Source organism: Rhododendron vialii, chromosome 8a (genome assembly GCF_030253575.1).
Source record: "Rhododendron vialii isolate Sample 1 chromosome 8a, ASM3025357v1".
In the NCBI taxonomy this organism is placed as follows: domain Eukaryota; kingdom Viridiplantae; phylum Streptophyta; class Magnoliopsida; order Ericales; family Ericaceae; genus Rhododendron; species Rhododendron vialii.
The window spans coordinates 25970508-25991445 of record NC_080564.1 but is presented as its reverse complement, the minus strand read 5'-3'; the positions used below and the strand labels follow the sequence as shown (position 1 = coordinate 25991445).

At 37.2% G+C, this 20938-nt stretch overlaps 1 protein-coding gene across 2 annotated transcripts; it reads right to left on the bottom strand.

Moving 5' to 3' along the window:
* Positions 1–938: 938 nt before the first annotated feature.
* On the bottom strand, positions 939–19851 carry LOC131297973 (peptidyl-prolyl cis-trans isomerase CYP57). Of its 2 annotated transcripts, none has more exons than XM_058323210.1 (10): positions 19353–19851; positions 11542–11720; positions 11364–11465; positions 10975–11084; positions 10726–10867; positions 6926–7139; positions 4432–4471; positions 4059–4251; positions 2813–2953; positions 939–1599 (listed from the first exon to the last, which is right to left on the bottom strand). In XM_058323210.1, exons 1-10 carry the CDS (start codon positions 19570–19572, stop codon positions 1459–1461), a joined length of 1482 nt encoding a protein of 493 aa, XP_058179193.1. In that variant the 5' UTR covers positions 19573–19851; the 3' UTR covers positions 939–1458. The 2 variants fall into 2 exon arrangements, with proteins under 2 accessions (XP_058179193.1, XP_058179194.1); XM_058323211.1 differs by having other exon boundaries at positions 4059–4236; positions 19353–19768.
* Between the last annotated feature and the right edge of the window lie 1087 nt (positions 19852–20938).

Genomic DNA, 20938 nt, shown 5'->3' with positions numbered 1-20938 from the left:
CTCAAATCCAAACGACAACACCTATTTGACTGGTCGGACTTGTTGAATTATATGTGAATTTATACTCCCTCGGTCCCTAAATAAATGTTTAGCACGCAAACATAGATCTTTAAAAATATGCATTTTTTACGTTAAAAGTTTTAATTTTTTTAATAATTTAAAAGAAATTTTTAATAATTTTTACGTTAAAGTTTTAAGTATTAAATTTTTAAATAAATTAAAGTTTTAAATTTTTTAATATTTTTTAAATTATTTTAAAAAATGCATCTTTTTAAAGGGCTACATTTGCGAACCGGACATTTATTTAGAGACGAAAGAAGTACATACGTCAGAATTTACATTTTCAAAATGAAACAATTAGTAAAAAGTAGGATTGTGATTTTGGCACTCCAAAAATTGATGAAGGGGCTCCAAAACTGAAATGTGTTAATACACAAAACGACGTCTTTTTGGAGCCTCTCCATCAATTTTTGGAGTGCTAAAATCAATTTCCTAAAAAGTATTGCCAAAATTAGAATATATGGTACTATCACAAGTACAAAGATTAATAGTTAATCCAAAGCAATCACGAGGTACGAAATTCTCGTGGCCTCTTTTAAGAGAGATTCAAGCTCTATAGTTGGCAAACCCCACTAGACCATTGCAGATTTGCCGCAGAAATTCTATCCGATGCATCTGCACATGAGCCCAAAACTCTACCAAAGAAACACAAAAGAGAAGAACCCTTCTTCCTCCTTTTTTGTGATCAGATACTACCTCAAAGGCAACCCTTATTCTTCTGTGCCTTGTGTTTTCCTATTTTTTTGATTGCTGTGCCTAGGTTCCGTTTTGAAGACGGATGTAATGTACTCATGATGTGGGGACAGCATACATTGCGGCATCATAAATTGCATTTAGTACGATAGAATTACTCATTGTATGAGATTTATAGTACTCAATTAGTCAAGAACTTATTGAAGGATCAGAAAACAAATTACTTGTACATCTTCATAATTATGATTAGCCAAACTAGAAAGGTGTTGACAAATACCTACTCAGTCATTTGCCATTTGTCCGACTCCATTAAAAAGGTAAGCCTAACTCCATTTTCCTTTCCTTTTTGACAGAGGAAGTTGGGTTACAAAGGTATCTCAATAACATGTATAACTGCACACCCAGGCTACAGGTCTGTCACTTGAACCTCCGACTACAGAAATATGAAGTCTATTCAATTCTAACCAGGAAAAGAGAAAAATAAAATCCCTATAAGTAGCGAGCAACAATAAACAGATGGATATCACAAAACTTTAGGCAGTGCTTGACATATGGACCAGTGAAAGGGATTTTACCTCATGTAAAGGAAATGATAGGGCAACCAATAGCCTCATCACTTCATTATCTTCCTCATCTCTTCCCTCACCCCTCTACAAAACCCATGACGGTAATGGACACTCATGCATGGCAGGGGCAGGGGCAAGGTCAAGTAAGGGATTTTCCAGCCCATTCTCGCTCTCGCCGCTTTTGTTTTGCCTGCATTCTGTTGAACTTCTCTTTACCCTTCTCCAAAAGAGGGTCATGCACCGCATAATCGTTCGGGTCATCACTGCGAGACATATTACCCTGCAAGCAATGCAAAAGATCTAGCAGCAAAACTCGGGAAAATCTGCATTGTTTTGACTTTTCTTAGTCAATTATACAGCCTTATCATTTTCAGACTAATTTGTCATTAAACCAGCAAGTGATCAAAGTATGTATGAGGAATGAACTCCAGGAAATCATATGGTTTAAACTTATTATTTGTTTAGTTAAATGCCCATATATATACACAAATGAGTTCAAGTGGAGTTTCTTGGAATATATTAATAATAAGCATACCTATTCAATTGCAACAAATTCGACCTTTCAATAATTTCTATTTGGCAACCAAGCATCCCATAGAGAAACGAAGTCCTGTTTGGATCCTGATCTTGGACTTGTCAAAGGAAAATCAAAGAGTAATATAGTCACCTCCTACTATTTTGTTTTTCACTATAGCCAACCGAAAAGCTGGATATTTTGGTCTTCCAACCCCTGCTCATTGGTGAAGACTAACAGTCTAACAAGCATGGATATGGACATGGAACATGGACACACAACATGTATACCCCTAAACATCTTTGTTTATTACAAAATTAGGACACAAACACATTAAAATCACGGAAAATATGGAACTATGAATTTATGCTCTGTTTGCCCAATACGGCCTTCAATTCAATGATAGTTCGTGGGAAGTGGTGAAGGACTCTAGATGTGTTTTATGCAGCCAAGGAGAGGAAAGTCATGACCATCTATTTTTGAATGTGAGTTTTCAGAGTGTGTGTCAGCTGTTATTCTACAGAGGACTCAAATTGATAGAAGACCAATGCACTGGGGGATGGAGTTGGGATGGATGATTTAGTAGAGATAAGCAGCTCCTTCTTCAGGAATGTTGTAACCAAGATTTCTCTGGCTGCTACAATATATCATCTATGGATGGGAAGGAATGACAGGATTCTTAACCACAAAACTAAGAACCCCATGACTCTCATCGGCAAACTGATCTGAGAAGTAAACTCGGATCTTGGAGAATTGGAAAGATGTCCCAGGGAAATTGTATCTCTAGCAACATTTTAAGGAGGTTGAGCTAGCTTGTTTTTTGGCTGTTTTGCCTAGAATTGTTTGCTCTCTTTCTGGCTTCTGCTCTAGCTGTTTTTCCAGATGTTGTATGTTGAGGGGTATGCCCCTCTGGTTTTGTTTGAAGCCTCGTTCATTAATAATGGAATCCAATTACAAAAAAAAAAAACCTGAAACTTACCTTTCCAGACCCTGACGCAAACTTGAGCTTAACCCCCGCCCAATCAGAGAGGTCCTCGTCGTTACCACCCTGAGCTTTGCTATTAGATTCAACAGATTTGGTAGAAATGGTGTTCTTAAACTTCTCAAGCTTTGCAAGCACCTAATACACAAAACAAAAGTAAAACATTAAATGAATAAAATAGTAAGTCCGTAAAAGGAAACACACAAGTCAGCCAGCATAAACAACTTTAGATAGAAGAAATAGTTAGAGCTAAAAGTGGAGTAGTCCCCCTCTTGAAAATTCAAGAGGGGATATAGAAAATTCAAGAGGGGGACTCTCTCTCTCTCTCTCTCTCTCTCTCTCTCTCTCTCTCTCTCTCTCTCTCTCTCTCTCCCGTTATTTGATTCTCTCTCTCTCTCTCTCTCTCTATATATATATATATATATATATATATATATATATAGGGTTTTTTTTTTTGTCTTATCTTGCATTTCACAGAAAAAGCAAAGTGCAGTCCCATACCAAAAAAAAAAGATCTTTTTCCCTTTCCCTTCTCCAATAATATTATTTGGTTATGTTTTCTATTTCTTTGCTATAAGCTTATGGTTAGGAAGCAAAAACAATATTGCTTTCTTTCACTTAGATCAAGGTAAACAGTATTGATTGTTTGGGCAAAATTTTCTAATGGGACTGTGCCATAGAAATTTTCTACCAGCAGATAACTCTCATTATGTTTCACATAACTCCAAAAAAAGGAAAACGCTACAAGATTGAAATTTTATACTTCATAACTCCGATTTTTTTCCATATTCAAGCATACTTTGAATTAATCCCTGGCATGGGTCGATGAGGACAACTAGTTTCAGTTTTTTTTTTTTTTTTGAACAGCAAAAAACGTTTCATTAATCTTGAATTTGTTACAAGACTAATAGGAGCAAGGAAACGGCATCATGTTCAAAGAACAGTCTTTTGCCCAATCCGAGACCCAAACCTACAATTGGCAAGAAACCAATCGAGGACACCCAATTGGGACAAAGCCCACCTAAAGAGGCCGAAGCCAAACCACCCTATGTGAGTCTAAAAAACTCAGATCAATACAACATCAGCACATAAAAAAGGCCTAGATGCCGGAATCAGAAAATCAGCACTCGTCATCCAAAGCAGCCGCTCAACGGGAGAAGCCTTCACCAGCAGTTATAGTACAAATAAAAGTTCACGGAGACCATAAAAACTAAATGAGGCCAATGGAAATATAATGACATACATCATCTTCGTGTCCTTGACGTCTGCGCCTCTTCTGTTTTTGTAACTCTCTCTCTCGTTCAGCATTGCCCAACAACTGTAAGTCTGAATCAGCGTTGGCCATGCGTTCAGCCCTGGCTTCTGAGCCAATTCCTTTTTTCTTCAAGTACAATTTTTCCACTTTTGGTTGGTCCTCGAAACTTTCAGCATTGGACCTACCAGTAGATAAGTTTATGGAAAAATTACAGAGAGCATTAAAGACATGAACAAACAAAACATGAAAGTAACTAATCACACAAACTTCCAAACAAAATATCAAGGATTTCAAACAAACTTCTAGAGTTCTATTCCGGCTGCAGAAGATAAGAAAGCACAAGCAAGATTGAGGCCAATACCTTGGGGGTGATCTCTCATGGTCTTTTGGGCTGGAACTCTCTGCACATGTCAAACAAATTACCAATTAAAGATAACAATCAACATAAGATGAGCACCACTCATAAAAAGAATCACAAGCTGAAATACATAAAGCTGAAGGAGGTAAAGAATAGATGAAACCAAGACAGCGTATAGTTGAAGTTGATGCCCACTATCAGGCCGTTTCAAGGTCTTAATTTCTACAAATTAGTTAACCCGTCAAAAATAGAGATTTCTTCTAAAAAACACAAATTTGAAACTCCTTACTATGCATTGAACACGGATAAAACTACAGAAAAACATACATTGGTAGAGAATAAAACCCATTTTCTTGGATTTTTCATAGATTAGTCAAGGAATTGTTATGTGACATAAAGCTCAATAATGTAACAGCAGTTTCATTTACTTATATGAAGTGTGAAACCGAGAAAATGGCCCTGCAAACGTATTTTTACACCGCAAAAAATAATAAGATTAGTACGCCAAGGAATCTCATGTGAAAATGATTCCGCCAATCTAATACCGAGTAAAAGAAATTTGAGAGCAAACACTGTCATGTTCAAGTGAAAAGAACCTGATGCAAAAAGATAGATAAACGAAGACAAAGCCTTAGGATCCACACTAAGGAACCAAAAGTGATGCAGCAGAAAAAGGAAGATACATTAATGAAGATAAAGTCTTAGGAATCCACAACTAAGGAATCCCAGAAATATGCATCTAGTGGTTGTAAAAGCATCCACGCCAACGCTAAAAAGACATCCATTCCATACCATAAATTAATAATACCAAGATCATCTGTAGAATCCTTTAAATATGCTCCCAAATGATAGTAACAAATAGAGATAAGATATCATAAATTATTATCCTTTGGATAAATCTTAAGATAACATCGTAATCCAGTAAATAATATCCTTTTAAATAACAATTATACAAATAAAGATCCTCCAAGATCAAACACAATAGCACATCATCTTCGCTATCAGAACCCTTTACAGGGAAAGCGGCAATTTGGCAAGTACATATGTGAAGTAGTACTGCAGGGAAACAATCAATAAATGAAATAAGTTACCTCCCACTGGTGGAAATGGAACAGAACAGCTTTTTCTCAAATTTTAGGTTGAAACCAGGACTCACATAGCCATAATGTCAATTGTTTCATTTGCTTCACTTTTGTTTAAGAAAGAGGTTTTGTTGCTCGTCCTTTTTACCTTGCTGATTTTACAGAAGAGCTGAATTTTAATGAGAATGCAGTTCTTTTGTACTATCAAGTACACAAAAGTTGCGCTCGTTTTGCTTTGTCCAATGCGCAAGAATAGAAGGATCCCTAACGAAGAGGTGCACATTCAAATTGTACAGAAATAACGCAAACCAATTTGACTGTTCAAGAGTGTCCATGAAACTGATGTCATGGTAAGAAAGACAACCCACCCTTACTTGGTTGATGAGAACCAATGAAGAGAGGAGAGGCGTTTTAAGTGTCCGAAGACTGCCAATTGACGAACTTCTTTGCATTTGCGTATCCATTCAGATTGCGTAACTGACGAGGAAATTTATCCAGGAAGAAATTGGGTGAATAATAAAAGCACGACGCAATAGATGGTAAGATGATGGCGTGCTGGGGATCACACAGTCGAAGCATTACCCATAAGTTGACTGTGATTCACTGGAATTGTTTTTTAACAGGGGCTATACTCGGCAAGCAGAGTAGACACCAATGCTAATGCTTCCACCTTTCCAAATGGAGAGAAGTTTCTATCAACTCTTCAAGATTTATATTCTAGCTTAATTCCACAGTTCTAGGGCAACATAAAGTATCAAAAATGAGTGTATCTAGCATGTGTGTGTGCGTGTGTGTGAGAGAGAGAGAGAGAGAGGAGTGCGATAATCAGATCAAAAGCCTTAGTAATTTCATCTGAAACACTTATTCCTAATTGAACAACTTTTTTACATGTTTAAAGGCGTCCATACCTCCAATCACCACCTCACTGGAAGGTACCCAGTTCAAATTTTCTCAACAGAAAACTAAAAAAGGTACAAAAATCTGCACACAAATTTAAGGACTACAAAGTACACATATTGTGTTGGGGTCAATTGACACAGTATGTTGAGTAGGTGGTAGTCGGATTCATAGCAATAGAAAACCGTCACGAAAAATATTCCCAATTTCACCCAGTAAATATCTGGCTCTTTTTTCTTACCATGATCCAATATGCTTCAGATTACCCTACCCATCAACTCCCTTCCTCTCTCACCCCTTTTTATCAAGTAGTCAATTTAATGTAAAAACATATATTTACAAAGGGTATATTGCCCAGCTGCCTGCTTCCAACAGCGGAGGCAATGATCCCAAAATGAACTGTCATTTCAATTTTATAGTTAGTTCAAAAAAAAAAAATTTCAAATAACATGAAAGCAAAAGAAGATTCCATTTTGAACAGCAGGCTGTAGATTGTGATCTTGACAGTAAAAAGTTACCATTTCGTAACTTCTGCTTAGTTGGGAGATCACCAAGCTCCTTTCGCTTGCTAAGTATCTGCAAACGCATTCTTGCATCAAAGCTGGCCTCATCATCGCTATTATAAAGGGGCTCTGCAGTTACTGATTCTTTCGGAAAAACTTCTCTCTTCGAGCTTAGAGCTTCTCTCACACTTAACTGCAAATCTCGATTTGCTTTGACTTCTGACAAGTTCTGCATTTGTAAGTTAAGTTTAGATGCATCCTACAGATGACTAGGCTATTTAATTAACCAAAACATGAATCAGATGTAGAAGCATTAGAATAATGAGCATATACTCCTACTATGCCACCCTCATTTTTCAATACATAGTTCTGCCTAAACTTCCATAGCTACTGATATCACAAAAGTAAGTGAAGAGTAAAGCAACAAATACCGCTGATAAAAAAAAAAGCAACAAATATCATAAAAGAAGTGCAAAAGATGTAAGAAAACTGTGAACCACATGTAAGCAAGACTAGCAAAAGCATTTGAGAAATAAGAGACTCCGCTGTCAAGTGAGGGAATGCTAAACACCAACTGCCAGAAGTTTTTTTTTTCTTGGAAGAAGGGTGGAGCGCAACCAGGCGTGGAGGAGAGTGCGCCCAAGGGAGGTGGTGAGGGGTTCAACCAGAACATTTGTAGCTACTAAAGCTGTGAATCTGGGTCTGGCTAATTCTGCTCTTGTTATCGAAGCACTGGCATGGAGGGCGGCAATGGTCTTCGCAAATGTTTTGAGACTGGACTCGTTTTCGGTTCAGGGGGATTCACAATTGATGGACAATATTTTACAAGAGGGCTAAGCAAAAATTTCGATGGCGTGGATTTCAGTATGATCAGAGGACGCAAACAATCTGGCTAGTAATGAGTTAAAGGGAGTTGGTATTCGCATGTGCAAATCAAGATCACCCGACTGGTTTGGGAGTCTATTGTTAAGGATTTTCCTTGTAATTGGAGTTGACTATTTGGAGAAATGAAATTCAACCATTTTGACCGATAAAAACAAACAAACTAGAGTACCATATGGACCTTAAAAAAATGAGGCCCGGAGGCCGTAGACAAAGGCCTCCATGGCCTAGCTGTGGGCCGCTCTTGGCTGGGAATGTCATGTCCATCACAATGCATGGGAAAAAATAAATAAACATAGCAAAGGAACCACCCCTAGCCATCTATTTTTTGCATTTAAGTTCAAAACTCATAATCACTCCCATGATTGTGGCTTGAAATGGTATTACATGTTACTTCACATTCCATCTAATATATTTTTGTTTTGTTTTTTTTCGTGTGTTTGAAGGTCTGATGGATTGAGCCACCACTTTTCCTTTTGTAAGTGTTTAAAATATTGTACAATCTTTTTTTGTGTTTTTTTTTTTTCAATGTTTTTCTACTTTTTATTCATGATTTGATTTTGTCTTTGTAATATGTGAAACGTCTTGTTCAAGCCGTCTCATACAAATATACAAACATCAATTTTTATTTTTTTTTTGATGAATTTACTGTTCTATAGCCTCAACTAATGCAAATTTTCATTTTCACTAAAGTTATGGTCTTGTTTTAATATTATGGTCTTGTGGATATATTACATTCAAGTGTTACTTCTGATGTTGTCCAAAAGCAATTTTTCAACATTAACAAGTTATAAGTTTTATCCAATTGGACTCTACAATATAGCGATGGCAGCAGTAAAAGATGCACCGGAGTTGACGGTCAGGTGATAAGTAAAACTGCCAAAGTGATTTTTCATAGAAACCGTATAAGTGTCGATGTACTACTAGCCATATCCAGATGTATCCTCCACAGAAGTGGAGGCTTTAGCTTTCCTAATTAGTTTGAAACTTGCAAAGCGCGAATGGATGCAAAATATGTATTGTTGGCCTGACAACCGAGAACTAAAGAAGATCTTCGACGTTATTGAAATAGGCGATTGGTCCGAGTTCTCTAGAATCAAGAAAACAAAGACGGAAGAATTAGTTGAAACTTTAAAGGGATTGAAACAGATACTAAACCAAAGGCTATGAATCGCCTATTTCAATTACGTCAAAGATCTTCTTTAGTTCTCGGTTGTTAGTCCAACAATACATATTTTGCATTCATTCGCGCTTTGCAAGTTTCTAATCAATTAGGAACGCTAAAGCTTCCAATTCTGTGGAGGATACATCTCAATTGATGTCCCCAAAATTGATGGCTAGTAGTAGATCAACACTTCTACGGTTTCTATGAAAAATTCGTCCAGAGTTCTACTTATCACCAGTCAACTCCAGTACGTCTTTTAATGTTGCCATCGCTATATTGCAGAGTCCAATTAGATAAAACTTCTAACTTCTTAATGCTGAAAAATTGTGGACTCTAACATTAGGGGTAACACCTGCATGTAATATATCCGCAAGACCATAATATAAAAACAAGACCATAACATTGGCTGAAATGAAAAGTATTATCAGTTGATAACTTCCATTGTGGAGGCTGTAGAGTAGTAAATTCATCAAAAAAAAAAAAAAAAACTGATGTTTGTATATTTTAATGAGACGGGTTAAACAAGACGTTTCACCTATTACAAAGACAAAATCAAATCATGAACAAAAAGAAGAAAAACATAGAAAAAAAGAAAACACCCAAAGCAAGAGGGTGCAATATTTGAAGTACTTACGAAAGAAAAAGTGGTGGCTCAATCCACCATACCTTCAAACACACGGGGAAAAAAAATACATTAGACGATATGTGAAGTAACATGTAATAGGATTTCAAGCGCAATCTGGGGAGTGATTATGAGTTTTTAACTTAAAAATGCAAAAAATAGATGGCTGGGGAGTGGGTCCTTTGCTATGTTCATTTATTTTTTCCCATGCACTATGATTAATATGACATCCTCAGCTAAGGGCGGCCCCATGGCTAGGCCATTGAGGCCTTTGTCTAATGCCTCCCAAATCGAGAAGGCCCCATGTTTTTAAGGTCCATATGTTACTCTAGTTTGTTTGTTTTTATTGGTCAAAATGGTAGAATTCCAATTCTTTCAAAATGGTACTCTAGTTTGTTTGTTTTTAAGTTGTAAGGGTAAAAATACAAGAATAAAAATAGATTTTTACGCATAAAACAATTTTGGGGCAGGTTCAAGTGAGTACCGGGATGGGTAATGCCTACCCGACCGAGTTGAATTTTGTTCACCCTCCCTCCTATTGGAGGAAATGGTGTGGATCCTACCACAAAGTAATGTCATGCTCACCAAAAAGAGTATTGCAGGGGTCGGACCTACACCATTTCAACCAATAAGAGAGAGGGTAATGTTCACCCTCTTTTAAGGAGGGTGAACAAAATTACACTCCTACCCGACCCCGACCCAACCCCAACCGGGTTTCTTCAATTTTCCCCCGACCCGATGCTCGGAAATTTTAACAAAAACCGCCCCGATCGGGCGCGGGGCAGGTTGATTTGCCATCTCTAGAGGTTAGGGCTATTCCAATTCCACTCCTGCTAGCTGCCTGAATTAGTGGGTCAGCATTGGATAATGCACGTTTTAGTTGTTCCAGCCACTCAACACAACTTGAGCACTGAAACCAACAAATTGACTTCACCAACAGACTGAAAGTGGAACCGATTTCTATACGAAATGTGACGAAATAATCATGGAAGTAGATGCAATTCATCTTTTAAAAAACAGGGGAAAATACTTGCTTGACAATACTGCTGGATAAACTCTAATAGAAACAGGACCAACATACTTGCAAGAATTATTCCTGCAGCTTATCAGACCATATGAGAAACAGAAAGAAAAATGGACTCTTACCAATTCTTTACTCAGATCGTCTCCCTTCAAGAGGCGAGGATCATTCAACACATCATGACTGCTTTTAATTTTTGTCCTTACAGATGCCAGCTGGTTCTCCTCTTCTTCAGCTTCTTCTCCAAATGAAAGCAGGTTCAGCTTCCTGTAAATTGATCATCTTTTAACCAGTAATACTTCAGAGCGATAGCATCAACGCTTCAACTATGTGGAGAATTGCTTTCCATTCCAAATATGAGGTTAGAAACTTACTTCACAGCTTTCTTCTTTGAGGCTTTGTTGTCAGCATCAACTGTTGAAGACGGCAAAGCCTTGGCAGGTACTGCTCTAGGAACAATATCATCAAAAGGATTCCATAACACCTAAAGCAGAAATTTCAAATTGGACAATGAAATTGACTGTGGTACAGAAGACCCTAGCATTACTGAATGAAGGAGAAGGTCGACTTACAAAGAAACCATGAAAAACAATGTACTTCAACACAAAGACAGTAACTACAGTACATAAGTAAATATGTTTGTCTCCTCGTGAGCAGCCAAGTTCCAATACACTACATATCTCTCAAGTGCTATGTCTATCTTACAACTTATCTAGAAGGCATCATCAACTGCTAATATTTCTAAGGGTTCATAATATTCTACCTCGACGGAGGTAATCTTTGGTGGAGGATCCAATGGCCGATCATCCTTATCAGTTTCAACCTCACCTAACCTTGTGAGATTATATACTGAATCCCCAGTCACCTGTTAAGAGGGGTATAAGTTCCAACATTCAAAAATGGAGATAGGTATGTGAAGCAATACATGATGTCATTGTTACCTTTCCAAAAATGGTATGTTTACGCTCAAGCCACTCACAACGATCCAAGGTTATAAAGAATTGACTTCCATTTGAGTGTGGTGGGCCAGCATTTGCACATGCAACAATACCCCTGTGGTTGAACCTTAGACGCGAGTGGAACTCATCAGAAAATGCACTTCCATATACACTTTCGCCACCTGCAAATAATGAGAAGTTGAGAACCACCAATGACTGTTATAAAAATAAAAATAAAGGATGCAAGAGGTCTGCAAACAAATTAGTAAACTAAATCTAGTTTTCATCCTCTTCATTTCCAAACACAATCAGAAAAGGAAAGAGGGCCAGAAAATTACAAATACAAGTCTTTTTTCTGTAGTTAAAATTTCATGAGCACTGAATTGCACAACTCAGATTGTTCTAATATTTTGGGAAATCAATAGCCCGATTCCCACAACAGATGCCCACAGGAAAATAGATCCAAATCTATCTCAGTGCAGAATTAACTGGCATCTAATAATGCTGAATGAGTGGTAATCAGGGTCCAAATTTTTCTTACCTGGCACCTGCAAGAGAAAATCACTTATGGTGTGTCCAGCTGATTAGCTTTGAGACGCAGTTAATGGGGGTCAAATCTCAAAATCAATTGAGAACCATTTATAAATAAGATGATTTCAAAAACCACCACAATCTGGAGCAAATTTTTTTGTAAATGGAAAAGTGTCATCTCAAAATCTAAGAAGCACGGATACGGATACGGGGTTGAATATAAAAGTAAATAAAAAATATATTATATATAATTTTTAATTCCTAAAATTTCATTAATGATTAAAGTTTTCCATTACACAAGTTCACCATTTCACATGACAAGAGAGAGATATTTACATACATGCACACAACGAGAGAGAGATGAGAGAGAGAGAGAGAGAGACTTACAAGGTTGTCAAGAGAGAGGATAACCTCAGTGTATTTCTAGTGTCGTTTGGTGGGAAAAAAAGAAAAATATAGTCCTACTTGCAGTTTTAACCCATATATTTTAAGTAATAACATATTTACCCTTGCGCGTATCCAACACGTATCCGCGCGTATCCAAAATGTATCAGGATACCAAAAAATAATTCTAAAAGAGAAAAAGTTTTGTCTGGATCAACAGGCAACCCATATTTGTCCGGGTAGCAAATGGGAAAGCGCCACATCCTCAAATATCCCCAGCTGTGGTACTTTTCTTCCCTCCAAGCAACAAATGATGTGGGTCCTCTCTTAACCTTGGTTAACTTCTTTTTACCTTAGTCAATTTAACTTTTCTGAGAGAGAAAAATGAGAAGAAAAGGTCCCTTCAAACTTTTCTTTCTAACGAGGACAAAAATGGCCTGTTTGGATGGGATATTGTGAAGGGTGTTGTGATATCCCCTTTTAATCCCTGGGCCCAGCCGAAGACCCCGTTTGGCATTCCAAAATGGAGGGGTATTCTCTTTACCCCGTCTTCCACTACACCTGCTAATACCGGCTGAGGGGGTGTTAGCGATGGGTAGGGTTCGACTAGTTGCTGTGGAATCCCCCTGTATTTCGGACCATTCTACCCCTTGTAATCCCCCTTTCCCACCCCGAGGTACCCATTTCCTATCGCAACTCTTCGCCGCACTAGTTCTTCGAAGAGACGAGCAAGAAAAATTAAGTGTTCCAAATTTCAATCCGTTTGAACCGGTGGAAAGATTTTAGTTTTCTGATCATTTTATCCTAAACTGTCATAATTAAATTTTGACTCTAGAACTCTCATTGATTAACCCTAAAAAGTCGTACAACCAAATATCTTTTAGGGCTAACTAACGAGAGTCCTAGAGTCAAAATTTAATTATGACCATTTAAGATAAAATGATCAGAAAACTAAAATTTTTCCACCGGTTCAAACGGATTGAAATTTGGAACACTTAAATTTTTAACCTACAGTTTATATGAGTAAAAAATATGGTTAAAAAATTAAGTACTCTAATTTTCAATCCGTTTGAACCGGTACGAAGATCATATTTCTTTGATCATTTTATCCTAAAGGGTCATAATTAATGTTTGGCTTTAGGGCTCTCGTTGGTTAGCCCTAAGAGATATTTAGTTGTACAACTTTCTTAAGGCTAATCAACGAGAGTCCTAGAGTCAAAATTTAATTGTGACCCTTTAGAATTAAATGATCAGAAAAATAAAATCTTCTCACCCATTCAAACGGATTGAAATTTGGAACACTTAATTTTTTTTCTCAGCTTTCCCCCAAACCAAGCCTTGCAGCTTTTTTCTTTTTTCTCTGTCCCTTGCAGCTCAAAAAAGCACGTATTTATTCTAATTATAATAAAACTAACAAATTTTGTCATAAAACACTGTATAAGGACAAAAAAGTCATTTAACAGCTTTTTACATCAATCCACCCTCCTTATACCCCCAATTAATCCTCCATCCAAACCAAGTACTATTTTATCCCCCATTTCTAATACCTCATCCAAACCAAGTACTATTTAATACCCTCTCCATAAATGTGGGTCATCCCTTATCAACCAATACCTCCTACTATCCAATCCCATTTCTTGCATAATACCCTCAAACCTAATCTCGCATCCAAACAAGCCCAATGAGTAAAGTAATGGAGGCAAGGAAAAGCGACGAGCGTTTTTGTTCCGACGCCGAGGAAGTCAGTGCTTCAGAGTACGCATGCATTACTTATCTACTTCTTTTTTGGTTAAAATTGTATTTCTTCTGTTGTCCTTCGGCAAAACCTTTTTTAATTTTGTAATTTTTGGAGATGAATTTTGTATATAAAATTCTAAAATACACTTTGTTTGAATGTGTTACTCAGATTGGTAATGGCTGAGAAAGGTGATGGTTGATCACGGTTTTGAAGAAAATTTTGTAGAGTCGGAAACAATGCCTAATTCAAATGTTCAAGATTTGTCGAAAAATGGAAAGGATGATCATGAACCAATCAAACCATCTTCAAAAAGGGATCTCATCGAACCTTGCAAAGGTACGATTTTTGATGATTTAGATGATGCCATGGCTTGTTACAAAGCATATGCAAGGAAAAAGGGCTTTAGCCTCCGAAAAAATCATACTCGACGATCTCACATAGACAACTCATTGATTGGAGTAGAAATTACTTGTCATAAAGAAGGATATCGTCATCCAAGTTATTATAAGAACCATGAAAAGGTTGCTAATCACTCCGAGACCATGATTGGATGTAAAGCAATGATGAGCTTGATCAGGGATAGTGAAAGATGGATTGTGAGTAAGTTTGTAACTAACCACAATCACGAGCTTTGCTTCCCGAAAAGTACGTTATTACATAGAGGACATAGAGGAATAACTCCTACTCAAAAAAATCTCATTGATGTGCTAAATGAAGCTGGTGTAGCTCTGAGGAAGATAATGTCTGTGTTGAAACATGAATCTGGTGGTGCTTCTCAAATTGGTTGTGCGACTATAGAATTTTTTTTTTTTTTTCTACCTTAATGTGATTCTAAACTCAATTTTTTTTTCAATTATTCAGGTCTTATGCGGAAAAAGATGTCACGGACAATCCTTATGTGCCTACCCACCATAATTTTCATGAGATATGATTGAGAATGGAAGAAAGGACGACATTTTGTATGGTTTAGGGATAATCTTTCAGATGTGAGAGTTTGAACTTTGAACAGCTTGATGTTAATTGGTTTTGGACATTGTTGAAGCTATTAGTTGTTTTATCTGTGGAGTTGTAATTTATGTGATCTAGTAGACAACTCATTATTGTGAGGTGGTATAGAATTTTGGTGAAATTTTAGTTTGTTGTTAACATTCGGCATGCGAAATTAGAGATCTTGAAACTTTAAACTTCACTTTTTTCCTGATAAAGATTTTAAACTGGTCTTTATAGGAGTACTAATCATTCATAGTCACTGTTTAAATTTTAAACTTTAACTGCTCTTTATAAATATTTCACTCCTTTTAATTAATCTTTGATGTGAACTTGAAAAGGCAAAAACCATTTCAAGTTAGACCGGGTAATAGCCTAATCAAAAGAGAAACGGAAAGTCTACGCCCACCCCTCATTTTCACCCCTCAACATTTTGGTGCAAAACGACACCGTTTGGTGCCAAATAAATGAGCATGATTTTGTGGGGACCATTTCGGATCCCACAAAGGTGATTTAAATTGAAGTTATTCTTAAATTATTTTTTTATCAATACTTGAAAAAAATTAGCTCAATCTGATATCAATAAGGGCTGATTCAGAATCCGTAAAGTGTTTCAGAATTCGTAGGATCCTTATGGATGCTGAAAAAGCCGGATACCCGATTGAGTTAATTTTTTATAAGAACCTACAAAAAATATTAAAAATAACTTTCTATTTAAATCATTTTTGTGAGACCCAAAATGAGCTCTACAAAATCAGGCCACCAAACAGACGAGGAAGGGAACCAGAAGAAACTCACAAACTTAAGGGAAAAAGCGGATAAAAAAAACAAAGGGAAGAAGAGTTAACAAAGGTTAAGAGGGGACCCACATCATTGTTGTTTGGAGGGTAGAAAAGTACCACAGCTGAGAAGATTTGAGGATGTGGCACTTTTCCATTTGCTACCTGGACAAATATGGGTTGCCGGTTGATCTAGACAAAACTTTTTCTCATTCTTAAAACAGGATACTTTAAAAAAAATTGTATCAGATACGTATCCGGAGCGTATCCGAGAGTATCCGCGCATATCCGAAACGTATCGGGATACCAAAAGGCAATTCTAAAAGCAGGATACTTTAAAAAGCGTATCGGATACATATCCAGAGAGTATCCAAGAGTATTAGTATCTGATATGGATACGATACGTGATACGGTGGCCAAAATAGAGTATCCGTGCTTCATAGCTCAAAATACATGATGTTAATACTCATGAGAGAAGTAAAAGACAGCGATTCTATAAGGTGCAGCAATTGTCAAATTCAATTAACCTCAATCCTATTAACCCAAAATCATAAAATCAAATTTCAAAGTCCATTAACTGATATAGGATAGAAGACAACTAATCAAACACAACACCACAAGAGCCATTTAAGATGAGCTGTATTAGTTTCCTCCCTTCCAATCTGGCAGCTATCGAGAGAATTAATCTACGTTATTGTTCGGAGATTGCGCAACAAACCTATAACATGTCATCAATTGATAGATCTTTTTGTACCAATGGAGCAAAACAAGAACTGTAAGGGAAATAAGTCGGCACCCTCAGCCTCCTGGGCAAGAGCTTCTCTCCAGTTCAATCAAGTAAATGTCACTGGAGAATTCCATAACAATTGCCAGGGAAATCTGGCTAACTTCGTCGTAGACAAATTGGGTAAGAGTTCAATTTCTATATGAATAGGAAGATGATGTTATTCAGATTCTCAATAACAGTCTTTGGCACTAAAACAATTTTCTGTTGGTTCTCTTTTCTCTTTGGTGGGTAGTAGGGTTAGAATTACTGAATTTACTAGTCTAAAGTAAACCAATCCCAGATGCCCAATAAAGTGATTCTCTTGGAACATTCAGTATAACATTTAAAGGACTTGTTTGAATGCCAATCTCTAGAGGTGGTTTTCTTGATGAAGACTACAACTGATGACCATAATATCAAGGGGAGCATCGCCTACCAATTCGCCCAATTGTTATCGCGCGCGCGGGCGTGTGTGTGTGTGTGTGTGTGTGTGGGGGGGGGGGGGGGGGGGGTGTTGGTTTGCGGGGGTGTTCTCTTCTTCCGAAAGATAGTGCTGGGACCACATTTCAGAAGGCAAGACTCAGTCCTACGGGGAGCAAATGGGGCCAATCACCACCTTATAAAACTATCAAAAAGCATCATACTATACAAGCATTAGCTATTAATGATCTCCAAGCTATATATGCTTGCCCTTCTATATTTTTTCCCAAAAGGAAAAAATAAAGAAATTTTAACATTTATCGTATTCGTCCCTCCTAGGTTAAAAGTATGGTTAAGTCCTAGCTCAAGAGATTTCTTCTTTGACATTCAAGAACCATGATTTCAAAACTTAGAAGTCCAACTCAGGCAACTTCCAACTTTGAACTGAAATCCAATAAAACCTAAAGCATCTTCTACGCACTGAATCTAAAGCCCCAACAATCAAAAACCCTAACTACAGGCCCATAGTTGTACAAAACCAATGATATGGGATACGTACCTTACGATTCGTACCATCTCATTTGAAAAACTGTACGTATCCCACCCCATATCCCTTTTGTATAAAAATCCCACGATACAGTGAGGTATCCTACAATACATATGCATATCCCAATTCGGTACGTATCCTACAATTACTTATTGGTTCTGCTTCTAAGCAGTTTGATCTATTTAGGGCAACCTTTAAACCATTCAAAGGATATCACACCTCAATCCATTAGGGCTCGAATAGAAGAAAGTATCATACTCTCATATAAGGCTCTTCTTTTCTTTCCATGACTAAGGCACTAGAAAGCCTCAATGTGAAAGGACCCACTTGGGAGACTTGGAATTTCACATCCTTAAACTCCTTTTTTATATAACGCAATAGATTTTTGGTTTGTTATTGTGTATAACTATTCTTCAATTGCATATTAACTTTTGTTAACGTATCTTACGGTACGAGATTCGCATCCCAATACGATTTACAAAACGGAAAAAACACTAGGCTATAGCATAACTGAGTTAAAAACCCATATTGAATCAAAATGCTAGCTTACACAACCAAAAGTCTTAACCATCACAGTAACCCAATTGTAGTATAACTAGTATATTGAACATACGAATTGAGCAATCGAAAACCCAAATTGTAGTATGGGTTCTGCATTATACATAGCAAAGAAAAGGGTGGATGGACTGCATACAACTAATTCCACTTCTAGCAACCAAAAAAATCAAATTAATTTAACCAACATAATGGAGCAAGCTCATACACCTATAGCCATGTGCATGTCTACATAAAGTCAGGTATACTAAAGTCAGTGGCGCAGCCAGGATCTAAAATCACAGGTGGCACCCAAAAATATCAACATCTTTAATACTCAAGAAGTACTACAATGTTCTGAAGTTAACCATTCACAGTACCAGAAAGAGTACATCTATTCATTGTTCTAATAATCCCAACAACATAGAACGGAAACAGTTTAGCGAACTATCAAACAGGAACTAGGCTTTCTTTTTTTTTTCTTTTTTTTTTTTGACAAGAACTAGGCTTTCTTTCAAATCTCGAAAATCCTTCTAGAGTGATTCTAATCAAATTTCTACGAAATTCCCCGGAAAGAACGATTTTCCTATTGGATTGGAATCTGAGGGGAAACAATTTTTCTCTACTGAGAGAGCGCTTTCGCGCATACGCAACAGATTTTTGGTTTGTTATTATGTATAACTATTCTTTAATTGCATAGTAACTTTTGTTCACAAATCTTACAATAAGCAATACTTCGTATCCCGATACAATTTATAAACCGAAAAACAATACACGAAACGTATCCCTATTTAAAGAACACTAGGCCGTATTTTAGGTATTCATAGTTTTAATCATCCCACAACATAGAACGGAAAGAGTGTGACGAGCTATCAAAATGGAACTCGACGCCCTTTCAAATCTCAAAAATCCTCCTAGAGTGATTCTAATCCAAATCTCAACAAAATTTCCCGAAAAGAACTATTTTTCTGTTGGATGAGACTCTGAGGGGAAACAATTTTCCACTACTGAGAGGGAGCGTTATTGCGTAGACGTATAGTTTTCCTCAAGTATTTTTTTGGACATGGGGGTGGCATTCAGAATAACTACTCTAAATTAGGGCACATAATGAGAGGGAGAGAGAGAGACCTTTGCCGGTTCCGGTGGGATCACCGGTTTGAACGAGGAAAGAATTGATGATGCGGTGGAAGATGGCGTGGTCGTAGTAACCCTCCAAGCAGAGCTGGACGAAGTTCCTGACGGCCTTGGGGGCCTCCTTGGGCCATAGCTCTATGTCCAGCGGTCCGTAGGTCGTCTGCACTATCACTTTCCCTTTCGTCGGAGGCTCCGACACGTAAATCGATGACATGGGTTTTTCTTTTGAGCTCTGAGGTCGAAGAACGAGAACGAGAGATCACTCTCGCACCAAAATCATCCCCCCAGTAACAGTAACAACACGGATTTTTGAGCGAGCTGTCTGTCTAACTAGTTTTCCGGGTTTTAACAAGTTTCTAATACAAATTCCGCTTCCTTCCTCTTCTCATCATCAGTCATCCAAAGAATTTATCGATTGAGGGCTGGACTGGAGTACACGTTAGGAGGAGAGAGGGGGTGTGTTACGTTTAGGCTTTGTTTGGAAGTTGTGAAAGGGAAGGGAAAGAAGCGAAACTCCCTTGTTTGGATTTCTGGGCTGCTATTCGCAATCCATTATTTTCTCCCCTTCATTAAAATTTTCAACTATTTCTCCCGTTCGTTAAAATTTTCAACTAATTACAAACGTGACTCAGTCGACTCCTTCCTGTTCAAATTCTCTCGGCTCCTCTCTCACTTTTTATCATCTCTTAAACTTCTCAATTCCACCCTTATTCATTTCAATCTCAATGAAGAAACAAGAATTATATATTGTATCAATGGAGGGTTCCTCTCCTTCCATTGAAAAGAACAAGATGACCCACTTCTAGATTTGGTATGAATATAAAAATTGAATCAAATTCATCATCATCTTCTCTCCTCCTCTCTTCAAATTTTTTCAACATCTCAATCTCAGTCAACTCGGATAAAAAAATAAATCTCAGTTAGCTTCCTCCTTCCTCCATCTAGATTTTTTCGATTTTTTGACCCAAATATTTCGGATTTTCAGGTCCGAAAAAGTGTACTTTTTTCAACATTTAACTACCGAATATTACTAATATTTTCGACAATCATGTTCTGAAATTTAGGTCACAAAAAACTTTTTTTTTTTGAAATATAAATTCGGTAATTAGTTACCGTAATACGTAAGTAATTTTGGTAATTAACTACCGTATAATGTCAACTTTTTCGACATTCAGGTTTTGAATTCAACGTAAGTCAAAATAATTTTTTGAAATAAAAGTTCAGTAAGCAAATACCGAAATATATACTAAAATTCGGTTTTCAAATGTCGTGTAATGCTAATAATTTTGACATTTACAGACTGAACGTCTTCATCGTCAACAAAAAATTTCGATTATCAATTTTGAACTGATTACGTGGGCTTCGTTTTCACTCTCACATGCTCACAAACAAAAATGGTTTCACAACCATCTTAAACCTATTATTGGTGAAAAATTTTGAAAATGTTGTCGCGGTGGTGGTTCAGCGGTGGCAGTGATGGAGGTGGTGGTTCAACAATGGAGAAAAATTTTATTTTAAAATATTGGGGATGGGTTATGTGAAAGCAATGGGCTAGTGGAGAAAATAAGAGGTTGCAAAAA

Coding starts and splice junctions, on each gene's coding strand:
- LOC131297973 (XM_058323210.1), bottom strand. CDS start 19,572: ATGTCATCGATTTACGTGTCGGAGCCTCCGACGAAAGGGAAAGTGATA. Junction 11,721..19,352: donor TCCCACCGGAACCGGCAAAG/GTCTCTCTCTCT, acceptor CATTATTTGCAG/GTGGCGAAAGTGTATATGGA. Junction 2,954..4,058: donor GTCAAGGACACGAAGATGAT/GTATGTCATTAT, acceptor TTTGTGTATTAG/GTGCTTGCAAAGCTTGAGAA.